This window comes from Candida theae (genome assembly GCF_024610275.1).
Source record: "Candida theae strain CBS 12239 chromosome Unknown scaffold46, whole genome shotgun sequence".
NCBI classification, from domain to species: Eukaryota; Fungi; Ascomycota; class Pichiomycetes; order Serinales; family Debaryomycetaceae; genus Lodderomyces; species Lodderomyces theae.
Window position 1 is genome coordinate 1 of NW_026261387.1, and position 11,258 is coordinate 11,258.

At 40.2% G+C, this 11,258-nt stretch overlaps 6 protein-coding genes across 6 annotated transcripts; 2 read left to right on the top strand and 4 right to left on the bottom strand. All coding sequences in view use genetic code 12, as the record gives it.

Moving 5' to 3' along the window:
• Positions 1–334: 334 nt before the first annotated feature.
• On the top strand, positions 335–892 carry KGF57_001512 (uncharacterized protein; the record flags this gene model as incomplete). Its single annotated transcript, XM_051750726.1, has 1 exon — positions 335–892. One exon carries the CDS (start codon positions 335–337, stop codon positions 890–892), a length of 558 nt encoding a protein of 185 aa, XP_051609946.1.
• Positions 893–1,037: 145 nt separating this feature from the next.
• KGF57_001513 (signal recognition particle subunit) lies at positions 1,038–1,529 on the top strand (the record flags this gene model as incomplete). Its single annotated transcript, XM_051750727.1, has 1 exon — positions 1,038–1,529. One exon carries the CDS (start codon positions 1,038–1,040, stop codon positions 1,527–1,529), a length of 492 nt encoding a protein of 163 aa, XP_051609947.1.
• Positions 1,530–1,808: 279 nt separating this feature from the next.
• Positions 1,809–2,837, bottom strand: KGF57_001514 (uncharacterized protein; the record flags this gene model as incomplete). Its single annotated transcript, XM_051750728.1, has 1 exon — positions 1,809–2,837. One exon carries the CDS (start codon positions 2,835–2,837, stop codon positions 1,809–1,811), a length of 1,029 nt encoding a protein of 342 aa, XP_051609948.1.
• Positions 2,838–3,924: 1,087 nt separating this feature from the next.
• Positions 3,925–7,782, bottom strand: ROA1 (Roa1p; the record flags this gene model as incomplete). The annotated part of the gene is made up of 1 exon (XM_051750729.1): positions 3,925–7,782. The coding sequence occupies one exon, from the start codon at positions 7,780–7,782 to the stop codon at positions 3,925–3,927; it is 3,858 nt and encodes a 1,285-aa protein (XP_051609949.1).
• Positions 7,783–9,040: 1,258 nt separating this feature from the next.
• KGF57_001516 (uncharacterized protein) lies at positions 9,041–10,039 on the bottom strand (the record flags this gene model as incomplete). The annotated part of the gene is made up of 1 exon (XM_051750730.1): positions 9,041–10,039. The coding sequence occupies one exon, from the start codon at positions 10,037–10,039 to the stop codon at positions 9,041–9,043; it is 999 nt and encodes a 332-aa protein (XP_051609950.1).
• A 245-nt stretch (positions 10,040–10,284) lies between these two features.
• Positions 10,285–11,145, bottom strand: KGF57_001517 (uncharacterized protein; the record flags this gene model as incomplete). The annotated part of the gene is made up of 1 exon (XM_051750731.1): positions 10,285–11,145. The coding sequence occupies one exon, from the start codon at positions 11,143–11,145 to the stop codon at positions 10,285–10,287; it is 861 nt and encodes a 286-aa protein (XP_051609951.1).
• Between the last annotated feature and the right edge of the window lie 113 nt (positions 11,146–11,258).

An 11,258-nucleotide genomic window follows, 5' to 3' on the forward strand; every position in this document is an offset into this window, starting at 1 on the left:
AGTTGATTCGTTCGTTGGCACTGATCCAGAGACCTAAAGTGGAGAAGAAGACTCAGTAAGCGGTCACGGCGTTGAAGTGCACATATGGGTTGAAGAGGAAAGATTGAAAATACAGCAAGTGTGATTTTCATTGCATGAGAAATAACTATGTACTTCTAGGTATTGTAATAATATACGAATTGCACTTGCATCACAAATGTAGGAAATTTTGGCTTGTTGCATGAAAATCAGATATTCGTCACCAGAAATAATTTTTCATTGTGGTTCCGCACTTTATCACCACGCTGTCTGCAATATCAAGGATACCTTTCATAATCCCAGTCTATATTTGAGGATGTCCGCCGGTAGTCAGAAGAAGCTCGCCACAAGAAACAAGTCAATCTTGCTTCAATTACGATACATTGCAGGAACCATCAATCTTCTTGCAGTCATTGCGGTATTTTATTTTAATCGTCCATCGAGATCAATCACTTACATTTTGCTATCAACGCCAAGTTTCATCCTCCAATATGTTCTAGAATCTTCAGGTTTGCCCAAGCTTGGCCCCGATGGAAAAATTATTTCATCTGGCGCCGATATTATGCAAAAGGGGTCGTTATTCGAATATTGTTTTGATATTATCTATTTGACTTGGATTTTGGATGTGTTGATGATTGTATTTGGAAGTAACAAAGTATGGTGGGCCTATGCTTTGATACCCGGGTTTGCTATCTACAAAATCAGTGGATTCATTCTACCATTCTTTAAGAAATCAGGTGGTGGAGCACAACAAGGGACAGCTGATGAAAGCTCTGCTGGCTCTTCTACAAAAAAAGACAACTCAGGATTAAGCAAGCGCCAACAGAAGTTGAAAGCCAGACAAGAAAAAGGTCCCGGTGTTAAATATAGATAAGGAGATGCTTTTATGTAGTCCTCGTTTGTATTCTGTATGTACAATTACCTCCTCAAGTGGAAAGTTCACGAGCCAAAAAAAAAAAAAAAATTTCAACAACGATTGAGACCAAAAGCCCATTTCCGTCGACCTGCACTCCTCCACAATGCCTACCATCAAAGATCTAGATCAATTCTTTGAATTGTCTACGGATCTAGTAGCGAATTTTCCATCCACAACACTATCAATCACATATTCCAATACCACCAAGAAACTATCATCCAAAGGATCAAAATCCAATCCCATCGACGAAATTGCCTCAAACACCACAAAGCATAAACCACCTACTCACACCGTCAGTATAAAGTTGTTTGAACCACATAGCGGTAAATGCTTGAAATACAAAACCACAAAACAAAAGGAACTCAGTCGTATATTGAATGTATTGGGTCCACAAGGTGTTAATAGTAATGGATTGGGGTTGGCTAGCTTGATGTCCAACACGAAATATATACCGGATCCAGTTGTTGAAGAAGCTCCAAAAGACTCCGGTGTTGCAAATACTTCTACAAAGGAAAATACGCCTTCAGTGGAAGAGAGTTCGGCAGCTGTTGGTGGTTCCAAGAAGAAGAATAAGAAAAAGAAGAAGAAGAATTAGTGTCATTGCGAAATGTCACTTTTTTTGGGCATGGCATTTAAAAGAAAGGTTATTGGTTCTATAAGGATGAGGTTTACTTTGAGCCGAAGCTCATATTGTGAAATAATCAGCTCTTATACACCAACTTACTACACTTTTCCTTCTTTACATGTATATTCATCTGTATCTTATGGAATACTGCATCCTGCACAACACCCGTAAGACATGCCTTGATAAACAAACTCTCCCAATATATTAAATTCTGCACAATATTAGTTCAAAGTAACCTCTCTCACTTCTCTACTTAAACAAACTCTTAAACTTGGAAATAAGACCTTCCCGTTTACCGCTACTGCCTTTCTTATCAAGGGAGGGCCTACCATCGAATGAGCCGGGGATTCTGGGGCCTTGTGGCGATGACAACTCCTCTGGGTTAGGTGTGGTGACCGAAGACGAGCTTGAGGCAACGACTGGAGTTTGACCACTTGAAGACCCAGGTGCCTTGAGAGTAGACTCGGAAGGGTGGGCTAACAAAGCTGGTTTCTCGGGCTTTTTATCAGGCACAACGCCTGTACGTTTGTTTGCAGTAGTAGTAGTCAGTGACTTAACGGTTGTATCTTTTTCCTTAGCACTGGTGTCAGCAGCAGTTTCGCCCTTGGACTCGTTTATTGCAGGAACTTCAGCACTTGGTGAGTGATCAATGTGTTCAAAATCTGATGATGTTGGTGGGCTTGAAACTGCAGCAAATGAAGAAGACGAAGAGGTGGGGTTGGCTCCTGTAGCGCTTTGAGAAACCAATGGCTCTTGCTTCAGTTGGTGTGGATTAACATGCTCTGTCTCATTTTTCTTATCTTGGGCTGGTTTAGTAGTAACATTTCTTGAACCATTGCCAACTTGGGCACCCTTAACAACTGTTTCCTTGTCATTCTCGAGTTTTCCCACATTATCAAAAGTGTGATCTCCGTCAGCGACAGCAAAGACAACCGGTTCATCCGACAGTTCAGCTCTATAGCCTTCTTCCTCAGTTTTGAAATCTTCAACCCCAGTCACTCCACCCTCCTTCTCTTCTTCAACCAAGATTAGATGTTCAGAATGCACGATATTGTTTGTATTACCATGCTCATCCGTAACCACTGGGTACAAATCAAGGGTTGTCCAGTTCCCATTGATTATAAATTTGAAAATGATATCCTGCTTCTCATCGAGGGTGATTGTTTGTTCAAAAGGCGGTGAAGTGATCTCGGGAAGACTTTTAGACCAGTTATCAAATGTACCGGTGATCTGAACCGAAGTGGCATCGGTGGGTGCCTGTATTATGTATTGATACATCTGGAATGCCTTATCCTCCTTATCCTATTTTCCTGATTGTGGTGCTTTGAAACAACTTGTCACCAGAGCCAAATAGCAATAGACGTATTCTAGATTTGAAACGGGTAGAGTGTAAAAGAAAATGTCTTGAAAAAAGAATCTGTATTTGAAATAATTGTTGAAGATTTTAGTATGGTGAAGAATTTGCTGTGGCTCCTTCCCCCCCCCCTCTCCCGTACAATAAAAGGATCAATCAATAGATTAAAAAAAGAAAAAAAAAAAATAAAATTGAGATAACAAATTAGCTGCATGCCATTTTCTGTTGGGCTTTTTATTGCTTTTTTTTTTTCTTTTTTCATCTCCGCTACAAGCTGTATCTGCTAAGAATCATCTGAAGACACTGCTACACTGTTTGATATTTCTTACAAGCTCAACTACACTGCAGCTCTTGTTTCAAGTGTATCCTAAATATGCCTACTTCAGTACTTTTTTTTTTTTGTACAAAATAGGTTTTGTAACTCGCCCTTACTCAAGTGTTTTTTTTTTTTTTTATTGATAGCTTTGCGCAAACGGATAGTATGGATACAAACTCCATAAGATCTTCTTACTCAATTGAGTTTCTAAAGTAGCCGTGTCATAACGTACTTCTTCAAGCCAGTGAGTCAAATCCAGACATGGCTACAGGGTGTTATAGCTGTGGTTGCTCTCGAATACTAAACAGTTGCACAAAAATTTGCTTCCAACAAAATTATTCTCTTGCTTCGGAGTTCTATCCCTGTGCAAGTTAAAATTAGTGGAAATATTGATTAACGTGTAGTTCCAACTCTTGCTTAGTATTACAGCTAAGGGAAGGGCAGGGATGGAGGTGGAGGATCCAGTAGACTGGTTTCATATTTCTTTGCTGATCTGTTGTTAGTCTCAACATCTTCCTCCAATTGTCACTTCGGAGCTATACCCCCGAGCAATTATATTTCCCATTTTGTGTGACAAGCTATTCTGATGATGAGAGAGGTTATGAAGTTTGAAATACCAGTACATAGTAGGCCTATGGAGAAGCGACAATACTTTATACATTTTCTAGAACACAGGATCTCCGGAAACTTGCACTCTAAAACCACTTGACTCTGATATAAATCGAGCAAATGGCAAGCAATCTATAGACAACAAAACAAGCAAACAACCCTCCAAACATGGCACCAATATTCGCTTCTAAATTGTAGTACTGCAACACATCATGACCCGTTTTCAAATTACAATCTCCCGTAGATCCACATGAGAAACTCTGGTTCTTGAATCCCAAATTTGCGCAAATTGACACAGCATACTTCATGGGACTCAAATAATTCATGGCTTTGAAAAAATGTGGCATGTGCAACGACATTGTACCACCCATAAACACAGCAATGATAATTAGATTGGCCAAGACATTCGTTGCCACCTCCATGTGCTTGAAAACGCTATTGAAAAAGATTCCAATAGATTCTCCACAATTGATGGAAATGAACCCCGTGGCAAACATGGCGAAGTACATAGCGGCATTGCGCGGTAACCCACAAACAAACACAATCAATGCCGAAAAGAAGAAACATGGAATGATCTCTGTGGGGAGTTCGTTGAGAAGGTATGAGATTCCAAATTCTGTCACTCCATAAATACCATCCCTATACTCTTGGTAAAATAAATCTCTCTCAAAGGGATACAAACTGATATTGTTCACAAACCCAACAAAGTACAAATTCAACACTTCTTGAATTAATCCTAATCGGTTGTTGATACCATCCTGGGTATTTTTGAGGGGTGCGAAAAACAATGTATGCACAATACTGAGGAAAACAGTTTGACCAATTCTGCTAATAATGCTATCCCTTGATCGAAATGATGTCAACAATTGTCTACTTGTGACAGTGGAGAATGTATGAACAAATGGCAATCGCCGGAAATAAAACTGTGATAAGTCAATTACTCGACTCAGTCCTCGTGAAGCACCTATTTGGTGATGATGATCCACATTGTATGCCCAGTTATTGACCAACATTTCAATCCTATTATCCACAGCTTGGGCATCTTCATCGTCAGCACCATGACTGATCAAATCCAAAATATAATCGGCAATGTTCAACCGACTATGATTTGCAAACCCAAGATTGGCCAAGTATTCAACAATTCCATGCGCACTTCCATTGTAAATCACATTCCCGCCTTTGCCTAAAAACAATAAACTTCCAAAGCTCAAAAACATGTCTTCACTTGGTTGATGGATTGTAAGAATGACAGTTGTTTGATTCTCAATTGCCAATTCAGTCAACAAGTTGAAAATTGCCCTTGCTGTGGACGAATCTAATCCAGATGTTGGTTCGTCCAAAAACAACACTTTTGGTTTCGAAAGTAATTGAATGGATATACTTAATCTTCTTTTTTCACCACCCGACAAACCCTTGACGTACTCATTGCCCACCAATGTGTCAGCACAGTCAACCAACCCAGTCTGTCTTATCAACTTGTTAATGATTCCTGGGATTGATGGGTGTTGGTCCAAGGGTAAACGTAACTTTGCCTGGTAATACAATGTCTCCCTAACCGTCAAGTTAGATATCAATGAACTATCATGCTGGGTGACATATGCAGAGATACGACTCAACTCACTGCGAGAAACATCTTGAATTCCATTAATCTTGACTTCCCCACTTGCAATAAACGATGCAGACCTGTCCAATCTGTTTGACAAATAATTTAAGCAAGTACTTTTGCCACTTCCCGAAGGTCCCATGATACAATTTACCGAGTTTGCCTTGAAAACGGCATTAACATTGTTCAACAATACTCTCAGACCAACTTGTTTACCCCAAAACGTCTTTTCTTTTATAGATAGATGCACATTGCGTAATTCGAGGTCAATAGGGCAACTGCTTGCAGTTGCATCAGGTTGGGTAGTTATTTGTTTCGAATCAAAATCTACCGAACTATCAGAGACTTCGTCAATGGAGTCCTCAGTCTCGTCATTGCCCACATGTGTCTCATTTTCGTCACCAAGCTTGTTCTTTTTGGTCTTTGCCATACCTACGTCAAGATTCTTTAGTCTTAACGCAACCCCTGATAGAACAGTAAATCCAGTCACCCATACAATCAATATACCGATTGGTTCTGCTATCCAGTTTTGAGGAAATCCCCAAATTTCCAATTGGACGTTTCCATGATACTCACCACATTTGCTTTCGTCATCGTAAGGACAATCACCAACCCAGTCGGTAAATTGGTTAGCAGTCAATGCACCAAATCCGTACCAAAAATAGGCTAGATATTTCAACCATCTCACATAAACTGGCATAGTCTTGGCATTAACAAAATAACCCGACGCCGAATTCTGAACCTGATATAGCAAGTTTATATACATTGTGGACATGGCGACACTTGATGAAATGGCATATATCAATAACGTACTACTCATGCAAGCCAATTGCACAAGCAAAGTGATTGTAAAGTATATTCCGAAATGTGACCCGTTTCCCACCCGAAGTCCCCACATGAAAAATGTTATCACTGACCAGATAATTGTCATGGGTAAGTCTTCCAATAAGAATTTGGCTACTCTTCTCGACACAATAAACGCTGGAATACTTGTAACATGCTCTTGGTATTCTCGGAAAAAGTAAGCTCCGTCAGTATTCCACAATCTCTCTACCTCGATAAACATGGCACAGAACCCTACCACTTCCAAAACCACATATTGCACCGAAATTAGAGACCTTATACCAGCAAGATCGTGCTTTGGTCGGTAAAATATCCAGCCAAGAGCCACCGCAAGGAAAACAAACCCAAGGTTTAAAACCAAAAGTGTTTGGACGTCACGGTAGGTTAGTTTAAATGTTCGCTTTGTCAAGACCACAAGCTCTCGCATGAAGGAGATTTTATCTTGTTTTGGAGTTGCAAACAATTTCAAGTTGGCAAAAAATTGAGCTTGATCTTGCTTCTTTGTGCTATTGTATTCGTGGTAATAACTGTTTTTCCAAACTTCCACCAAATGATTGATCCGTGCCGCTGATTTCAGTTCGTTCTCAAGAGTACTTGTGTCTTTTACGGATAAGCTCATGACATGGTCACTGACGTGTTGGTTCATCTCTGGTGCGTATCCCAACTTTGTGAAATAACTATGTGCTTCGTCTTTCAAGTTTCCGAAATATACCATTCTGCCACCTTTTGTCAACAAGCACACCTTGTCAAACAAATCGCAAATTTCAGGTCTTGGTTGATGAATCGATAGAATGACAGTTATTCCGTATGTGTTGGAGGCAAGCTTGTGTAATAGTTGTACTAACTTCAATGAAGATGAAGTATCTAATCCTGTGGTAGGCTCATCAAGAAATAGTATTGATGGACGGGATAGTAGCTGAATTGCCAAACTTACTCTTCTTTGCTCTCCACCTGATAGAGTAGTTGAATGCAGAGAGAATTGACAAAGTCTAGTATTCTTCAAATGCGTCAACTCCAAAACATCCATAATGTAATCAATCAACTCCTGCTTCTCCTCCTGGCTAACATACGGCGGTAACCTTAGATCTGCTTGCGTTTGGAATGTTTCCATCACAGTCAACCCAGGTAAAAAAAAGTCAGTCTGTAGTAAATATGCATGCTTGATATGTTGCATGGACTCATTCACTCTTGTGTACTCGATGCTTCCAGAGTATTCCAACTTTTTGTTCTTAACATTAGTTCGTTGCGATAGTGTATGCAATAAAGTTGTCTTACCTGCTCCAGATCCTCCCATCAAAGCAATCAACTCTCCGCTATTAACATCAAATGAAATATCATTGAGAATTTTCGAAGACCCTGCATTGAAATTACACTTTTCGTCTGTGTGACTGGGGTCCTTCTTTCGAACTTTTGACTTAACAGCAACACTCAAGTTACGCACTTTCAAGCCCACTCTTTGGTGTAAAGGGATTTCTAGAACGTTTGATTCCTTCATCATTTGTTCTACTTTGTAGGGAACTGTGTGTTATATAAGGGTATGACTTGTCATATGTGTTGAAGTAAAAAATGAGACCACTCTGTGATTGATTGATGAAGAAGGGGATTATAAGCTGACATATATATTGAGCCAAAAGCGCATTTAAAGAAGATAAATAAATAATTTTTTTTTTTTTTTTTTTTGATTTCTCCTTCTTGTAACAACAAATTTATTTTGCTCAATAACAATAACAACAACAACAACAACAACAACAACAAATGTTTGTGTAAAATTTTTACGCCTTCCACCCAGGACTGCGCAAAAATATCAAACCATTCCAAACACAAAACACAGACGATTGTTTTTGAGCAGTGTTGCACGTACAATTCTCAGAGCCAGCACCTACTTTACAGTTTGACTGAGAAACCTTTCAACTAGATGGCTTATGATAGAGTTGTTTTGATAACCATTGTCTATAATCAGATGTGGTAACTCTACGAAACAATCTACGAATGCATCTACATTTAGTTGGGTGGACCTCGGCTGTGCGAGAAATAATACTTTTGCCTTTTCCTGCAAAGCGCATTTCATATTCCAGTTGCGCCTTTTATACCATAAACGGAAATATTTTTCGTTCCAAGAAAAAAAATTTTAATAGCTCTTCTTCTGGCACATGAATGCGCTCATTTATGTGTGGAAGGTAAAGGAAAGATTTGGAACAGGTGAGCTCCGAAGGAACGCCACCGATTTTTGGCCGTCTTGGCTTTCAAGCCACGGGTGAACCCGTTACCCAAAAACAGATGGAGGCTTTGATATCAGAACTAAAAATCCCTCCAGGCAATGTGTTTCACATCGAATGTATTCACGGACATGGCAGTCTCCTGTATTTTACAAAGGTGCAACTTGTCCATACCATCTTCCTCTATCATTGTCATCATTTCGAAATGTCACATCTTTGTTTCAGGCGCTCTCTGTCGTGCCAATGTGTGAGACTTTATACAATATTTTCCTCGTGAAAGGATTTTCCGTAATGCCCATTTGTGAATCTTACACCACTCTCTATTTGCGCGTGAATTGGACTTCTTTTTCATTGTGTCTATAAATAAATACTTGTGACTGGATGATCATGACTATACCTATGCACGTTGCTGGAAATGCAACACTGGGTATTCCCACGTGCTCGTCTCGTTTGAGTATGCTGGGTCTATGAAGCATATAAACATGTGAGGAATGAACCAAATACGCTCTATGGCAAGGCCAAAATTGCACACTTCAAACGTTACTCCTTCTTTAACGACATCCTGGCCAATTTCAAAACCCCGTCTTCAGTCGTTGCACCTCCAATAAAGCCAGCAGCGTGAACAAAAATACAACCTTCAACACCAGCCTTTTCACTTAATTCTTTGTCTCTCAATCCTCTCAAAGGTTCAGGTAAACCCAATCTGAACTCAAACGACGAAGAAGTAACGCTCACTGTCGAGACTCTCCATTTGCCACTAGAGTCCTTGAATAAAACAAACTTAGTCACACCTTCTGCATTGTTGTCCTTTTCAATGGCATACAAGTGTTCCTTCCAAGGACAGAATTGCGACAACACGAGAATTTCTCCACTAGGATCAACATCGTATCGTTTGTTGAATGCCTCTTCAACTATAGATTTGGCGGGAAGCCAGCCTTTCCCGTACCCCTCTAACAAGTTGACAAACACTTTCCCCATGAGCTCGCTCGATACATTGAATTGACGATCATAATCAGCATCTGTACAACTTTCATTCCATCTAGGATTCAACTTCGAAACAATTGATGGCAAAGTGATATTTCTGTCGTTGAATTTTGGCTCCACATCTTTGGCATAGTTGTTAACCCCGTTATCGTTTGCATCCAAACTTTCAATAAACTCCTTGTACACTTTGTCATACAACAATTCTACATTCTTATCATCTGAAGACAATCCCAACACTTCTTTGATGATGTCTTTACCAAAATGCTTGTAAACTAAACCGGCCGACGACAATTTCGTTTGGTATTTTTCATTAAACGTAGTGTCGAATTCACGTTGGTGATGGTCAAAAAACTTGGAACCATCGTATTTCCCACCAACATCAACGACAATATCACTGGATTCCCAGTCCTCTGGGTTTCTCGATCTCACGAGTTCGGCATCCTGGAAACGAGGTAAGAGTTTGAGCATGTAAACGGCCAAAGATTCATCGGCGTGAAAGGAGCCTGAATGCGTACAGATCTTAACCATTTTGTCCAATTTGATTTTCTTTGACATAAAGTATTTGGGTGGTTGAAGCTAAGAGAGATGAGTTTGTCTATGTTTTTTTTTGTTGTTGTTGTTGTTTTTGCGAAGTTGCAAGGAGCAGAACTAGGTATTTACAGTATTGTGCCTTAACTTATACAGAAATTTGGAAATATTCTACCTCATTCGGAAACCAGAGTCGTAATATGTAGAGTCAGTACCTTACATATGCTAGATTTACACACTGTTGCACCGGAAGGATTTTACCAACGGTCATCTCATTGAGTCTTCTTCTCCACTTTAGGTCTCTGGATCAGTGCCAACGAACGAATCAACTTCTCTCTGTATCCAAAGTATTTCTGTGTCAATTGCGGACTGTTCAACTGGTTCACATATCCATTCGCTGTCTGGTCCAATTGACCCACTGCAGCTTTGGTGAATTGGTTGCCTTCATACCTCAACTTGATAAACACAACAACTGCGGCTAAAAGAACCACCTTGGTGGCATACTGCACAATGTTCCACTTCAACAACACCCAGAATGTGCTGATCAACACGTCAAATGCCGACATAACCGCCAACACAATCTCCACACTCGACGCAGCTGACAATGCTGGCTGGTTATACTGTGTGGTGAAGTTGTTGATGGCTGAGTTGACTCTCTGCTGAGTGGCAACAGATGGAATAAGCACTGTCAACAAGTTGTTCTGGAAGTAGGTGAGTGCATGGAAAACTGCAAATATGATATACGAATACAACACAGTCTGTACTTGGTTGTCGAGGATGAAGCTTGCAAGGTAAAACACAACCGCCAAGCTCAAGTATTGCACATTTTCATCTCCAATTAATCTGGCGGTGGTGGCTTTTTGACCAGAACGTTTGAGGTATACCTGTTTCAACACAATCAAGTAAGTGACAATGATGGACAACAATGTAAAACGATAGTACCTTAACGAAGCTGCCTGTCTGAAAAGTATTCCCGACAATGAGCTCAATGCAAAGAAGATGATAGCAAACACATGGCCCAAGTACCAGTAAAACTGTTGTGTCTTGAGGAGTGCCACAAATTGCTGTGCTGGCGAGCTAGACTGCACCCTGGTTGTCGATGAAGCGGAAGACGTTGTGGCCTTTGGTGGCATTTCGGGGGCTAGATCTGTTTCAAGAGCAATTGAGTTTAATATGTGGCTGAAAAATTTCGAGGGTGGAATTTGGAAAAGATGAAATTCGAGATTGTTCCGAATTTTATTTTTTT